The sequence below is a fragment of the Phoca vitulina genome, unplaced genomic scaffold, assembly GCF_004348235.1.
Source record: "Phoca vitulina isolate PV1807 unplaced genomic scaffold, GSC_HSeal_1.0 scaffold20, whole genome shotgun sequence".
Taxonomy (NCBI): Eukaryota; Metazoa; Chordata; class Mammalia; order Carnivora; family Phocidae; genus Phoca; species Phoca vitulina.
In genome coordinates this window covers 25,529,942-25,544,088 of record NW_022589723.1, presented here as the reverse complement: position 1 = coordinate 25,544,088, position 14,147 = coordinate 25,529,942, and the positions used below count along the sequence as shown (strand labels likewise).

The following is a 14,147-nucleotide window of genomic DNA, read 5'->3' as shown; positions in this document are numbered from 1 at the left end:
GCCCCATTAATCAGTCTCCTCGGGCAGCTAGCAGTCTTTCTCCTTGCTCATTATTGATTACACAGGATCGCCACCTAGTGCTGCCAAGGAGATTGTGTGGGCTTGCGGCGGAGGCTAAGACGGAGCTGGGAAATAAAATGGCTGTGGCCATCACAGGGTTTTCTGTGACGGTTTCGGGGTCCACGCTGTGGTAAAACGGAGAGGCGGCAGGCACGTCGTCGGCGCAGACTTGCTGGGCTCCGCGGTGCATCTGACAGTACAGAGTTTGTTGAGAGCGCGCTATAAAGCATCCTGAGAATTAGAGTTAGCAGTGCTGGGCGGGGGGGGCCAGACCCCGGGAGCAGAAAGGTGTGTGCGGCTGGAGCGCGTCTGCCGTTGTGCCATCCGGGGCGGGAGGTCCCAGGAGCCCGGGAGCGCTGGGAGGTGCCCAGAGCAGCCTCGGCCGAGGCGAGGGGATCTGCTTTCATACAGCTGCAGGGAGGGGTTCCCAGGCGACACAGGCCTTCTGCTGAGTCGCACAGGAAGGGGCAAAACAAGCTAAGATGTGAGAGTGGGGCCGCAGGGACTTGGCGCGGACCGATTGCCCCACTGGAGTACTTGTGCTCCTTCCTGGTCACAGGGAAGAGCCAGATCACGGTGACCTTGGGGTTGGTTGTCCACGCAGACACTTCCCTAACGCAAAATGCAGAGCTGTCCCCCACCTCCACGTCCATCCCCCTCAAACATAGCCCCCCAGTCCACACTCTGCTCCCCAGCACCCAGCGCCGCATCTCAAAGCTGCCTGGACGCCCCATGCTCCCAAATGTGGGGTACTGTGAACCCTAGTTAGCCAAGTGATAAACGAGCACATGGCTTTACGTTGGTAAAGCGTGGTGGCCGTGGTCCAGGGCCTGGGACAACCAAGCCCACTGTTGCCAAGGGCCTGCAAGGGAACCCCAATCCCCCAGTATTCCCTGAGGTTTTATTTTGATAGGTTTTACTTTGACTTATCCTAAGGAAGTATCCTCTGATGCCTTGGGACCAAATACCATGCAATGGCTGTCTTGGCCCAGGGGTTTAGATAGTCCTCCCCTCCCCCAGCTCCTCTGCCAGACTGCCTGGTTCTGGGACATCCAGCACCTGTGGGCCGACAGACTGGCCGAGGTCACTCTGGGTATCAGCAGGGAGCTGCCCGGCCAAGAGGGGTCTATGTCATTTACTTGTTTTGTTTTTTAAGCAGTTTTGAGATATAATTTATATACTATTAAATCAACCCATTTAAAGTACCATTCAGCGGTATTTGATGCCGAGTTATACAACCATCATTGTAATCTAGTTTAAAAAAATTTTTTTTAAGTAAACTCTGCAAACATGGGGCTCACACTCATGACCCCAAGATCAAGAGTTGAATGCTCCACTGACTGAGCCAGCCAGGCGCCCCATCATAATCTGATTTTAGAATTTTCATCATCCCAGAAAGAAACCTCCTTTCCCCCACCCTCAGCCCCAGCCCTAGGGAACCACTAACCTACTTGTTTCATTATAGATTAGCTTTTTCTGGATATTTTATATGAATGGGATTATTCTTTTGTTAAATTTACTCCTCCGTGGTATATTTTTCTGTATGTATTGCAGATGGAATTGTTTTCTCAATCTTGTATTCTCTAATCTTGCTGAACTTGTTTATTGGTTCTGATAGTTTTTTTAGTGCATTCCTTAGGTTTTTTTCTACATGCAAGATCATCTCATCTGCAAATAGACGTATTTTTACTTCTTTTCCGGTCTGAATGCCTTTTATTTTTCTTGACTAATTGCTCTCGCTAGAGCTTCTAGTGCAGTATGGAACAGAAGTGGTGAGAGCGGACATCTGTTTTATTCCTGATCTTGGGGAGAAAGCAGTGTCCCCTAAAGATGATTTAAGCTAGGAGTACGTGAACAGGGTGCCCTGACCCCAACCAGGGCTCATAAAAGAAAGGTGGAAAGGTACCAATGTGGCCTGCAGCAGGACTGGAGGCTGGAAGCCAGCGGGGGCCACACCCGGCAGGGACTTTGTAGGCCCCATGCAAGTCTTGGTCCATTTCCTAGGAGCAGGAGAAGCTGTCGGGATTTTTAGTGGAGGGTGAAGTGAACTAACAGACACTGAGTTGGGGGATATTCAGGGAGCCCGGGAAGGAAGCAACTGGTAGCAAAGACATGAAGGAGGAGGAACTGCCAGGGTTTGGTCAAAGCTGGAGGTGATGGGCAGAGCAGCCAGGGGGTGACTCCCAGGATTGCTGCAGGAAGGACAGTCCTACATTTCAGAGCGTCATCTACCTTTTTCTCCACACTAAGAAGCCCCCTGGCCCCTTTTTCCCCAGGGACTACACCTAAGTCCCAATACTCTTGGGTCCAGACGCCTCATCAACTGCCCTAATGTTCGTAGGTTTCCCCCCTGGACGTAAGAGAGGCCAGATCTCCATCCACGAGTATCTGGGCGGGGGGAGAGAGAGAGAGAGAGAGAGAGCGCGCGCGTGTGTGTGTGTGTGTGTGTGCACGCGCGCGCGCGTGCGAGGGTGCGCATGCGTGCACACCCTTCCAACCCTGCACCCTGGAACCAGCAGGCTGGAGTCTTTCCTCCCTCCCAGGGTATTCTAATGCACACCCCTCCTATGCACCCCCCTTCCTTGTTGCTGGGAAATCAGATGACTTCTGGTATCCAGGCTAATGGCTCTTATTAACCAGATGCTGACACATCCCTAATGTATAGGTTGCTTAATTAAAAGCCTGCTTGCCTGGCCAGCTTTCAGAGAGGCAAGCACTTCTCTAGCAGGGAATGGGGATTTCCAGTTGACTAGGGAGGAAATGATGTCATGCTAGTGATCTACAAGATGCTGTCCTCTATGATGAAAGTGCTTGGTGGTGGTGGGTAGGTGGGGACCTAAGAAGAGTAGAGCCTGAGTAACCTTGGGGTTTGCTCCCCACCCACGCAGGGAGCCCCGGGCAGCCCCCTGAAACCCCACCCCTGACAGAAAGAGTCCTACCTCCCCCCAAGCTGGCAGCCAGTGCCCCCCCCCACACCCAGATATTATCTGACTTGCTCGTCAGCACCCAGTGCACACCTGTTATCATGGGACCTCAGGAGGCATGCTTCCCCCGGCCACACAACTCAGGCCGGGGGGGGGGAGGGGACCCTCCCTTCTTCTTCCTGCCACAGGTGTGAACACAGCCGGCCCCACTGAGTTGAGTACAGCCCAATTCCTCCAAAAAGAAATCTTCAACTTAGGTTTGTTTTGTGAGCAAATGAATGTAGGCTTTTCCTGGTTTCTCCTCAAGCAAAGTGGGAAAGAAAACGTTTACTACTTTTTTTTCTAAATGCCTTGTATGAACATACTTAACAGAGTTGTTTCAGATAGAAGTTTAAAATCGCTCAAGCTACAGTGCCTCTGAGACATGTACGAAGGGAGGCTGGAGGCAGTGTGGCGTGTAGAAAGAATACGTGTAAAGCTCGAGGACCCGGCTGAGGGCGCTGGAGCTGGAGATGGTTTTGATGATCGCGATGAGGCGGGGGAGGCGCGGCCGGCATCCACCGGGTAGAGGCCGGGATGCTGCTCGCAGCCTGCGGTCCACCGGGCCCGGGGCGGCCCCCACGGAGCGTCCCCAGCAGTGCTGGCCGCAGACGGCAGGGGCGCTGAGGCTGAGAAACTGCCCGCGCAAGAGTATTCAAAGCAGCATTTTTATTTTTGCTATTTTTTCGCAATACTGGAAATGAAATCATCCCAAATGACCATCAACAGGGGACTGGAGAAGTAAGTTGTGACATATTCGTGCCATGGAAGAGGCTGAGGCCACGAGAATGCGTGGCCAGTACATTCATGCATCACTAGGGTGTATCTCAAAAATAGAGCAACTGATAGAACATGATTCCTTTGGGGACGCCTGGGTGGCACAGTCGGTTAAGCGTCGGACTCGTGATTTCGTTTCAGGTCATGATCTCAGGGTCATGAGATTGAGCCCTGCGTCGGGTTCTGCGCTGGGCGTGGAGCCTGCTTAAGATTGTGTCTCTCTTTCCCTCTGTTCCCCAACCCCCCCGCCCTAAAAAAAAAAGAACATGATTCCTTTTATACAGTAAAAAAAATAGGCAAACCATGTGTACTGTTTGGGGATACTTGTGTGTGTGGTAAGACCACAAAGAAAAGCAGAATTATTAATACAAAATGCAGGGTGGTGGTGGATTCTGGGAAGGATTGCTGTGGAGAGGCACCTGCAGGCTTCTGGGGCACTGGCAAAAGTTCTGTCTCCAGAGTTGGGGGCGGGGCTATTTTTATTCTCAGAGTAAGTTTGGGAATTGACGTATCTTCTAAGGATGGAACTGGATTTGAACTTGAGCGGGCCAGTGCTGGTCCCGTGCTCCAGACCACCACACGGTGCTGCCTCCTGTTAGGTCCTGTCTCTCACCTGCCTCCACTCTCTCCACAGTGTCCGGAGGCAAACGAGCAGTCGGCCTCCCCCAGCCGGGGGCAGACCTAAGCCCCAGCCCAAGCCTAAGCCTCAGGTGCCACAGTGCAAGGCTCTCTATGCCTATGATGCTCAGGACACAGATGAACTCAGCTTCAATGCCAATGACATTATCGACATTATCAAAGAAGGTAAGTGCATGGCTGGCTGGCTGGCTGGCTGGGACAGCCTCCTAAAGAACATTCAGTCACAGTGCTATAAAAACTAGTTTAAACATGAAGGGAATCTATAGGCTGCTCTAACTGAAACTTGTAGCAGGAATCTAGGCTTCAGGCTCAGTTTGATCAAGGCTCCAATTTTTATTTATTTATTTATTTATTTATTTTTTAATACTTCTTCAGCTCTGCCTTCTTTGTATTTGCTCCCTTCTTGGCTGTTTTCCCTCATGGCAGCAAAGTGGCTGCCTCAGTTCCAGCAAACAGATCAAACTAGGTCTGAAATCTTTCTCTCTCAAACTTCTCTTAGCCATTGGACAAAAGTCCTAGGTTTCACTCTGATTAGACCAAATTGGTCGTGTGTCCATCCCTGAATCTCTGTAGCAAGACTAGGGCTGTACCTATAGTAGGTTAGGCATGGCAGGGACTTCTGTAGGAAACGGGAGTTAGGACTATCCCACCCAAACTTGATGGCCTCCTCATACGGAAGGTAGATGGAAGTCAGGGAGGCAACCTGTAACATCTCTTATAAAAGTAGTCTGTGGGCTTGGCTGAATGCTTTATTAATTTGGTAGAGAAGATAAGTTAGAATATAATATACATATGACCAAACATTAGTGCTTACGGAAGTATTTTTTAAAAGATAACTCCGGGGGCGCCTGGGTGGCACAGTCAGTTGAGCATCTGACTTTTTTTTATATATATATATATATTTTTTTTTTCTTTTTTTAAAGATTTTTATTTATTTTTTGACAGAGAGAGAGACAGCGAGAGAGGGAACACAAGCAGGGGGAGTGGGAGAGGGAGAAGCAGGCTTCCCACGGAGCAAGGAGCCCGATGCGGGGCTCGATCCCAGGACCCTGGGATCATGACCTGAGCTGAAGGCAGACGCTAAACAGCTGAGCCACCCAGGCGCCCCGAGCATCTGACTCTTGATTTCAGCTCAGGTCATGATCTCAGGGTCATGGGATCGAGCCCTACCTCGGCTCTGCGCTCAGTGGGGAATCTGCTTGGGATTCCCTCTCCCTCCCCCTCCCCATTCTCTCTCGCGCTCTCTCTCAAGTAAATAAATAAATCTTAAAAAAAAAAAAAGGTAACACCTGACTTAGGATGTTAAAAAAGCACCTTGAAGGAAATGGCATTTTTGGTGGGGAATGGGGGGAGAGACAGAGAAGCCAGGGAGGCTAGAAAGAGCAGATCATTTTAGGAAAATGAGCTCAACCCTGTGGCAGGATTCCCCAGGGGATGTCATAGGAGACGAGATGAAGCTAAGAGTGGCCTGATGGTGGAGGGCCCTGAATGTCGGGCTCAAGAGGATTTGTGGACAGTACGGAGCCATCCATTAGGGGCAGAGCAAGGACAGCCTGAGTGAAGTGGGCCTTGGTAAGTTCAGCCTTCAGGAAGAGGTGGCCGAGGACAGACAGTTCCAAGAATGATGTTTTTAACCGATTCCTTCATCACAGGGGTCACTCTGAGGAGACTTGTAGGTCCCTGGGCTGATCTCCTTCTAAATGGCCTCTGGGCATTATTTTGACCTCCTTGAGCCATCTAGTTTGCTGTAGATGTTAATATTTCAGCCATTTAGTATCCTTCCTAGAAAGTGTCGGAGTAGAAATAAAAGTTGAAATAAATGCTTAGTAAACACAAACAGAATTTTTATCACCAGCTTTGTTCAGCAAAAATATTGGAAATGACCAATTACCAAGTAACAAAGATTGGCTAAATAAGCTTTGCTCTATCCATTCAGTGAACTTCGATGACATAGATTTTTATTAGAGATAATGATGCAGTAGTATGGCATACTTACTGAAATGGAAAAATGTTCATGGGAAAAAAAGGTTGTAGACTGTGGACTATAGTCTTATTTTTGTAAAAATATAAAACATACGGCTCTCTGCACGTATGTATATATTCATATGTGGTCTCATTAAGTGTTGAATTTTAAGTGAGTATTGCTTTCTTTTCATTTCTCAATATTTCAGATTTTTCTAGAAAGAACACATATTTTGGGTTGAATCAAAACAGTTACATATTTGTGTAAAATGTAGAGTCCTAGAAGTTCTCAGAAAATGCTATAAATTATCACTGTAATTGGTGCAGTGCATTGTGAGTACAGGAATAGACATCTAGATAAATGAGACAATCCAGAAAGAGACCCATGTGTGTACAGGTGTTTAATATAGGATAAATGTGGCCTTTGAAATCAGGGGAAAAGAGAGACAATGGCTTTCCATTTTGAAAAGAAAATAAAGTTAGGGCTCTACCTCATACCCAGAACAAATATCAGATGAATTAGAGATCTAAAATACGTAAATGAATTATCATGATCTGAGCCACCCAGGCACCCCGCTTTTGTACTTTTAAAAGCACACAGAAGAGTATTACCTATTATAACAATGAATTATGTTGTCTTACAGAATAAAAGGTCTATGTTCTTTGGGCCAGGAATCTCTCCTATAGAGCTACTTGCATGCAGACGTAAAGATACTGGTATGGACATTTATTCCATCAGTAGTGGAAAAAGTGGGAACAAACGTCCATCACCAAGTAAATGGTTCTATAAATCTTGGTATACAATACAGCTGTTTAAAAATGAGATGCAGACGTGGAAAGACAATATCTATTAAGTATTAAAAAGCAAGATGCAGAATAGTAAGAGAGTGGCCCGTTTCTGTTTAAAATGAGTGTGTGTGTGGTTATAATCACAGAAGAGGGTCTGGAAGAATGTAGACTACATGCTTTTTCCTGGTGGAGGGCCTGGGATTAAGGTGGGAGGTGTGGCAGATCAGGTTCTTCCAGAAACATTCCACGCTGGAGGAAGGAGTGGGAAAGGTGTGGGGGGGGAGTAGCCCTGTGTGAGGAAAAGTGGGGAGGCAGGACTGGGGGGCCATCTCACCACCCCCAGCCAGCCTCCCGCGGCACAGCCGCTGCCCCAGAGTAAAGACTGCTGGGTGAGCTGGTGTGCCTGGGCCCCATGGGGAGCAATCAGCCTCATCTCAGAGGCCGAGCAAAGCCTCATGTGGGAGCAGCAGGGACCCTGAGTGGTCGGTCTGTGTCTGCTGTGGGGGAGGGGTTACTTTTTACAACAGCGCACTCATTTAAAAGAAAATAAAGGGGCACGTGGGTGGCTCAGTCAGTCAAGCCGTTAAGCATCTGCTCTCGGCTCAGCTCACGGTCCCAACACGGTCCCAACATAGATGGAATGTCTATCGAGCCCCACGTCGGGCTCCCCACTCTGGAGAGTCTGCTTCTCCCTCTCCCTCTGCCGCTCACTCTCTCCTGCTCAAATGAATAAAATCTTTTTAAAAATTAACAAAAGAAAATAAAGGACAAAGGACGCAGACGGAGGGAGCCAAACCACCTTTGCGCACGTGATGCACCCGTAGGGCAGGGTGTGTTTGGCCCAGGTAGGGCCGCCTTGCTCACCCTCACTCTCGCCATCTCTGTCTCCCGCAGATCCTTCTGGCTGGTGGACGGGTCGGCTACGAGGCAAGCAGGGCTTGTTCCCCAACAACTATGTGACCAAGATCTGAGGCGCAAGAGACCCTGACTCACGGGTGAAGGAGCTCCAGACAGGGAAGGGGATGTTTGGGGTTCTCCTTCTGATCCATAGCGAGCAACTGCTTCCTCCTTTAAGGCCTGGAGTTTTTCTGGCACCTTCCCCATGGAGGACATTGAAATGCTGGGTTGGGGACAGGGTGTGTCACTCCATAAATGATCCTAAAAGGTAGCCCTATTCATAGGAGCCCAGGAGGGCAAAACAACCACCCACTAAGATTTATTTATTGTATTTAAACCTGGTGAGAGGACAGGCGAGGTCCACTCAGACCTTGTTGGCTCTATCAAAACAGCACCCCGCTCACTCACCAGGCCCAGGGATTGGCTGTAGGCGGCCGCTGACAAGTGCCTTTAGTCAAAGAGCACATTTCTTTCAACCCTCTTTACCTTACCAGACACACACATTCCTCTCTGCCACTTTCCCTCAGGGAGGACCTGCCCTCTACAGGCTGGACTTGGCATGAGCGGGCACTTCCCGTGCAGATGCCAAGGGCCAGCGTGGCCTGCGGAGCCCACAGGTGCAGAGGGGTGCTGGTTTACGCTTCGCCAGGACCATCAGGCTGCCGGGCTGGGCAGGGGCTGGGGGCTGGGCTGGGGGCCTTGCTTTCTCTGGGTCTTCAGTTGGAATGTGGCTGGCCCATGTTGGTTTTGTGTTTAATGCTGTACCTGTTACAAGAAGGATCTCTTTTCTCAAGCTGTACATTTATAAAAACAGATCATATACTGTATATATAAAAATCTTAAGATGGTAGAAACATGTATGAATGTACTAAGTAGTATTCCACTGTACTTATTCGTAAGGTAGGTTTTATTACAAATCTCCCACCAGGTACTTACAAATGTGCACTACTCCTTTTCAACTATAGAATCAGTGTTACTGCTTTCTAGCCCAGCCCCTGCAAATCCTCCTCAACCCTTGCCCTGTAGGTAATTTTCCTCTGTCCCCTGTCCCTCCCCCTACCTCCTAAATAAATAAAGGAATCAGTGAACCACCTGTTCTTTTGTGACGTTTGTTATGGGTGGAAGTGTCTCCCTATCTCCTCAAAAAAAAAGATACGTTAAAGCCCTAAACCCCAGTACCCCATGGTATGACCTTATTTGGAAATAGAGGGTCTTTACAGAGATAAGTTAAAATGAAGTCATTAGGGTGGGCCCCAGTCCAATATAACTGGTGTCCAGGTAAAAAGGGGACATTTGGACACGGATGGACACAGAGAGGGAAGAGGATGTGAAGGGACAGCGACTACAGCCAAGGAGAGGGGCCTGGTACAGATGCGCTTCCTTTACAGCCCTCAGAAAGAACCAACCTTACCCACACGCAGCAGATCTTGAACTTCTAGGTTCCACGGTTGGAAGACAGTCCATTTCTGTCGGTAAACCACCCAGTCGGTGGCACTTTGTGAAGGCAAGACTAGCAGGCCAGGGCGGTGGTTATTGCAGTAATAGTGAAAAGTCGGAAACGATGGAATGTCTATCGATGAGGCAGTGGTTCTCAGGGGAGACGGTCTCTTCTCGGCCTCTCCTCCTCCTGGTTGCCTCGGCCTTTCTGAAGCTATTGGGAAAGTAGGGCTTGACCAGCACACACCTTTTTGTCATTCCAAGATTCCTGAGTCCAGGGGAAAAATTATCAGGGGTTACATATAAGGAAAAAAAAAATGTATCTGAACTTAGAACAAAGTAAACCACTTAATTCTATGTGTTCAAGAACAGAACAATAACAAATAATGTTTAAAGTATAGTTTGGTTCCAGGATACCTGGGTGGCTCAGTTGGTTGAGCAACAAACTCTTGATTTCAGTTCAGGTCATGATCTCAGGGTCTTAAAAAAAAAACAAAAAATTGGGGTCCAAGTGACAGGACAGCCTGAATTAAGTATAAGTTATTTTGAGAAGGCCTATCTTGAGGATAAATGTTAACTCAAGCTTTGGAGGAACTAAGGTAACCTTGGGCAGTGGAAGGAATCACTTGCGAAATTCCTTAAATAAAAACGTATTCAAAAAAAGGATGAGGTTGTGCCACTGGAGACAACATGGACAGGCTGAAAAGACAAACACCGTATGATTCCATTCATAAGTAGAATCTAGGAAAAAAAGAACAAACAAAAAACAGAATCAGACCTATAAATACAGAGAAATGGTGGGGGGCGGGGGGGGGTAGGGAGATCACAAAATGGGCAAGGGGGAGTGGGAGATCCAGGCTTCCAGCCATAGAATGAACAAGTCATGGGAATAAAAGGCACAGCATAAGGCATGCGGTCAATGACACTGTAACAGTGAGGTCGTGAGAGAGATGGCGGCTACACTTGGGAACGCAGCCTAATGTATAAACTTGTCAGATCACTGAGTTGTACACCTGAACTACTACAGCATTGTGTGCCAGCTATACTCAAAAATGATTGGCTTTACATAATTTTCCTAATGTTATGCATTAAAAAAAATGGGGGGGAATCAATCTTGGCTGCTTTTAATTTAATGATTGGCCTTTAAAACTGGTGTGTAACTGGGACCCCTCAGGCTCTAGGTGACAACATAGGAACAGAGTCTAACATCCACACAAGCAGCGAGAACAGCCCTGGCTCGTGGGGGTCACAGAGCAAGCCCCAGCCCTGCCCCCATGTGCCTTACCTAGTGCCAGGCTCGAGGAGGTCCTCAATGTTGCTTAAACAGGTGAGTAAATTCATTGAAGTCACGATCCTAGGTTTCTCTTGGCTCCGCATCTAGCCAGGCCTGCCATTTTGTTCCCTGTTAGTTAGGTCAAGAGTCACTTCACCTGGGAGACTGTATGTAAAGAAGATCAAGGGGCCACCCCTGCCTTCTAGAACACGCCATCCTGTTTGGGATGATGGTGTGCTTGTGCACATACACCACACATGTGGAAAACGCAGTGTAAGGATGTGAGAGAGCCCTTCAACCAGAGGTTTAAAGTAACCAAGCACCTTGAGCAGGCTTGAACGTTCCCTCAGGCAGAGATGTTCAACGAGTAGCAGACCAGCAGTTGTCAAATCTTTCGGCCTCAGAACCCCTTTACACTCCAATATTATTGAAGACCTCAGAGTTCTGCTTTTGTCCGTACAGCTATTGGTATTTACTATATTAGAAATTCAAACAGAAAAATTTAAAAACACCAAAACCACACACATTCTACTAACCACCAGAGTGAGGACATCATCACATGTCATGTAGCTTCTGGAAGATTCCACCACACACTAATGACAGACAAGAATGAAAAAAAGCAACTAACATCCTAATCTTATCATGAAAATAGTTTTGACCTCATGGCCTTCTTCAAGGAGTCTCAAGGACCCCCAGGCCACATTTTGAGAACCACCAGAGGGGCTAAGTGCTAATGAACAGGGGGTGCAGCTGGCTCTCTGAAAACATCATGTGAAAGGGCCATCTCTTCCCCAATGCTTCAGGACGCGAGACTAATGTCCACGGAGAGGACAAAGGGTGAGGCCTTTCTTATAACCTGTTCTGCCAACAGTCGTGCAAACCATGCACACGTATTGTCCCAGCCCATCTGATCAAACGTGACTCACCACCAAGTCCAGCCCTATGAAGGTGGAAAGGGGATGAGAAGCAGTTTCTTTTTTAAAGAACATTCCTTGCAACGTGCACACACCATGTCCACTCACAGTCTAGTGGCTGGAACTTAGTCACGTGACCTCAACTGCCAGGGAAGCTGGGAGTCTCTTGCTGGGGACAGCAAGTCTCAGTGCAGAGAGCAGCTCATCCAGGGCACCAGGGAGAGATCTTCCTCCTTCCAGGCAGAGCAGTCCACGAGAACAAGTGCGAGACAACACGGCTGTGTGCCCCCATAACTGACGACCTCCACTGGCGTGCCACGGAGCATGGCTTGTACAGAATCCCAATCTTTTCCCATCCGGACCCCCTGCAAACTCCGCAGCCCTCCCCTGCGTGCCGCTGGGCAGACGAGGCCGGCCCTGCCTCTACTGGCTGCTTTTACAGTGCTTTCAGCGGCAGGTGGGGGCAGAGTCCGGTTTCAGGAGCACCGTGTGCACAGGATGCATCTTCCGGGGAGAACCTACTGCTGTCCCCGGTTCCCTTCACTTTTATGGTCAAAGAGTGGGAGCCATTCTGCTATGTTGCTTGCTCCCTTTGCTGCCTCCCTTTGGGTTTCTCCCAAGGCCTCGCTGGCCTTCACAGCTGCTCCTGAATTAGCTTATTTTACTCTTACCAGCTACCGGACGCCTTTCCCTCCTACAGCACTGTAGCTGCCCCTCTGACAGGCATGGCCTCGTCTAAAACCACTCGCAAGAAGACTCAGTACAGTTCACTCCCTTGCCCCAGGTCATGTAGCTCGTAAGGAGAGGAACCATCATTTGACCCCTGATCTGACCCCCCAGGCCGGTGCTTTTCATCTCTGTCTTCAATCCAGCTAATATCAAGGAGTTTGATAGTCTAATTGTCAGCCTTCCAACTTCCAATTATACTTTTCTCAAAGAACAAGAACCAAAAAAATAATAATAATCAAGAACCAAAATAAAAAGAAGAAGAAAAACTCACAAATAAGACTCCACAGCTTTAAATTTGCAAACTCCTTTGACGGGAAGGGTGGTGTCTACATATCTTTGAATGCCCAGAGTCCATCTCTTTCCAAGACCATCAACTTCCTTAAAATAACAGCCACGAACATTGGAGCACATCCAGACGCGGCGCTAAGGGCTTGCCATACCTTTCTCAGTACTCCAACACTATGAGGGAGATGCTTGGACCCCCATTCTACACACACAGACATGGGCGCAGAGATCCCACAGCTGCTAACGAGACTCCAACCCGTGCAATCCAGCTTCAGGATCTGTGCTCTTCAAATACTGTGCTTACATCATCTCATTTTCTAATTTCAGTGTTTTTACGATATTATGATTTCTACTTTTACAGCTTATTTCACATTTATAACACTCATTTAGTTTTGGGTGCCTGCTGAGGCACATAAGGAAGTATCTGAAAGGTCTTTTTTTTTATGACATTCTGGAAGTATGAATTTCCTGAATCAGGCTATTTAATATTTAACTAAGCAAAATATATAATAAGGAAGCTATAAAACGTCTTCAGAATATTCCTACAAAACCCGTCGCTTCTTGATGAGAAGCTGGAGCTCAAGCATCCCTGGGCAATTAACTTGGCTTTTCAGAGCCAGGAAAGCTCCCTGCATGGTCTCACTTCATTGCTATTCACATGTGTGACCCAAGTCAGTCTAAGGCTGCCATGGGAACAAGTCTCGTTCAACCAGGGACACTTAGAAGCTTTACACCGGGACTTCAACATACACAGCTTCCAGGTTCCCTGTGCTTGAGCGCTTGGCACCTACAGACTTCTGTAGGCGGCCCTGACCTGCCTAGGGAGAGAGATGGGGAGCGAGCCCCAGCCGGAGCCAGCCAGGCTCTCCTCCCAGGCCAGGCACAAGCCACAGCTGCGCCCCAGAACCAGCACCCGCAGACCTCGCTGCCCCCACACAAGGCAGCTTTACCACACTCTCGACTGGGGGAAGAAAGGAATTTACTGCAAAACTTCTCAGAGCCTGTATGAATCTTAAAGTGAGTTGCAGTGTTTCCCAAATGTATTTGACTAGCTCCTTTCTCGTCAAAAGCAATTAACATGTGTTGAACTAATAGTTTGGGAAGTTGTTGCTATAAGGCACTCATTTATTTTATGGTGGTTTTTTTTTTTTTTAAGTTAGTGGTTGGAGACCGAGAATGCATTCCCCCGTAGAAAATGTTAAATGTGATCAACTGCCCGCCAAAAAATAATAACAAATAGTAACCTACGAGGTGGCTGAAATAGGAAAATGCATTCCAACCTTCAACTCTAACAAGGTGTCGCAGGCCCATTTTCGTTTTCCAGCGGGGGTCCTTTAGGACTGACATTCCTGGTCCCACCATGCCTTTGAGACACAGACACATTATGAGGGTTGCTTCTGGTGGCCCTCACCCCAGTGGGCC

At 48.3% G+C, this 14,147-nt stretch overlaps 1 protein-coding gene across 1 annotated transcript in view; it reads left to right on the top strand.

Moving 5' to 3' along the window:
- Positions 1-9,180, top strand: part of MYO1E (myosin IE) — a 191,147-nt gene extending 181,967 nt beyond the window's left edge. The window contains exons 27-28 of the mRNA XM_032417903.1: positions 4,435-4,604; positions 8,085-9,180. Coding sequence (XP_032273794.1) covers positions 4,435-4,604; positions 8,085-8,161 — 247 coding nt within the window. The 3' untranslated portion in view covers positions 8,162-9,180. The remainder of the gene's footprint in view (positions 1-4,434; positions 4,605-8,084) is intronic.
- Positions 9,181-14,147: the final 4,967 nt, after the last annotated feature.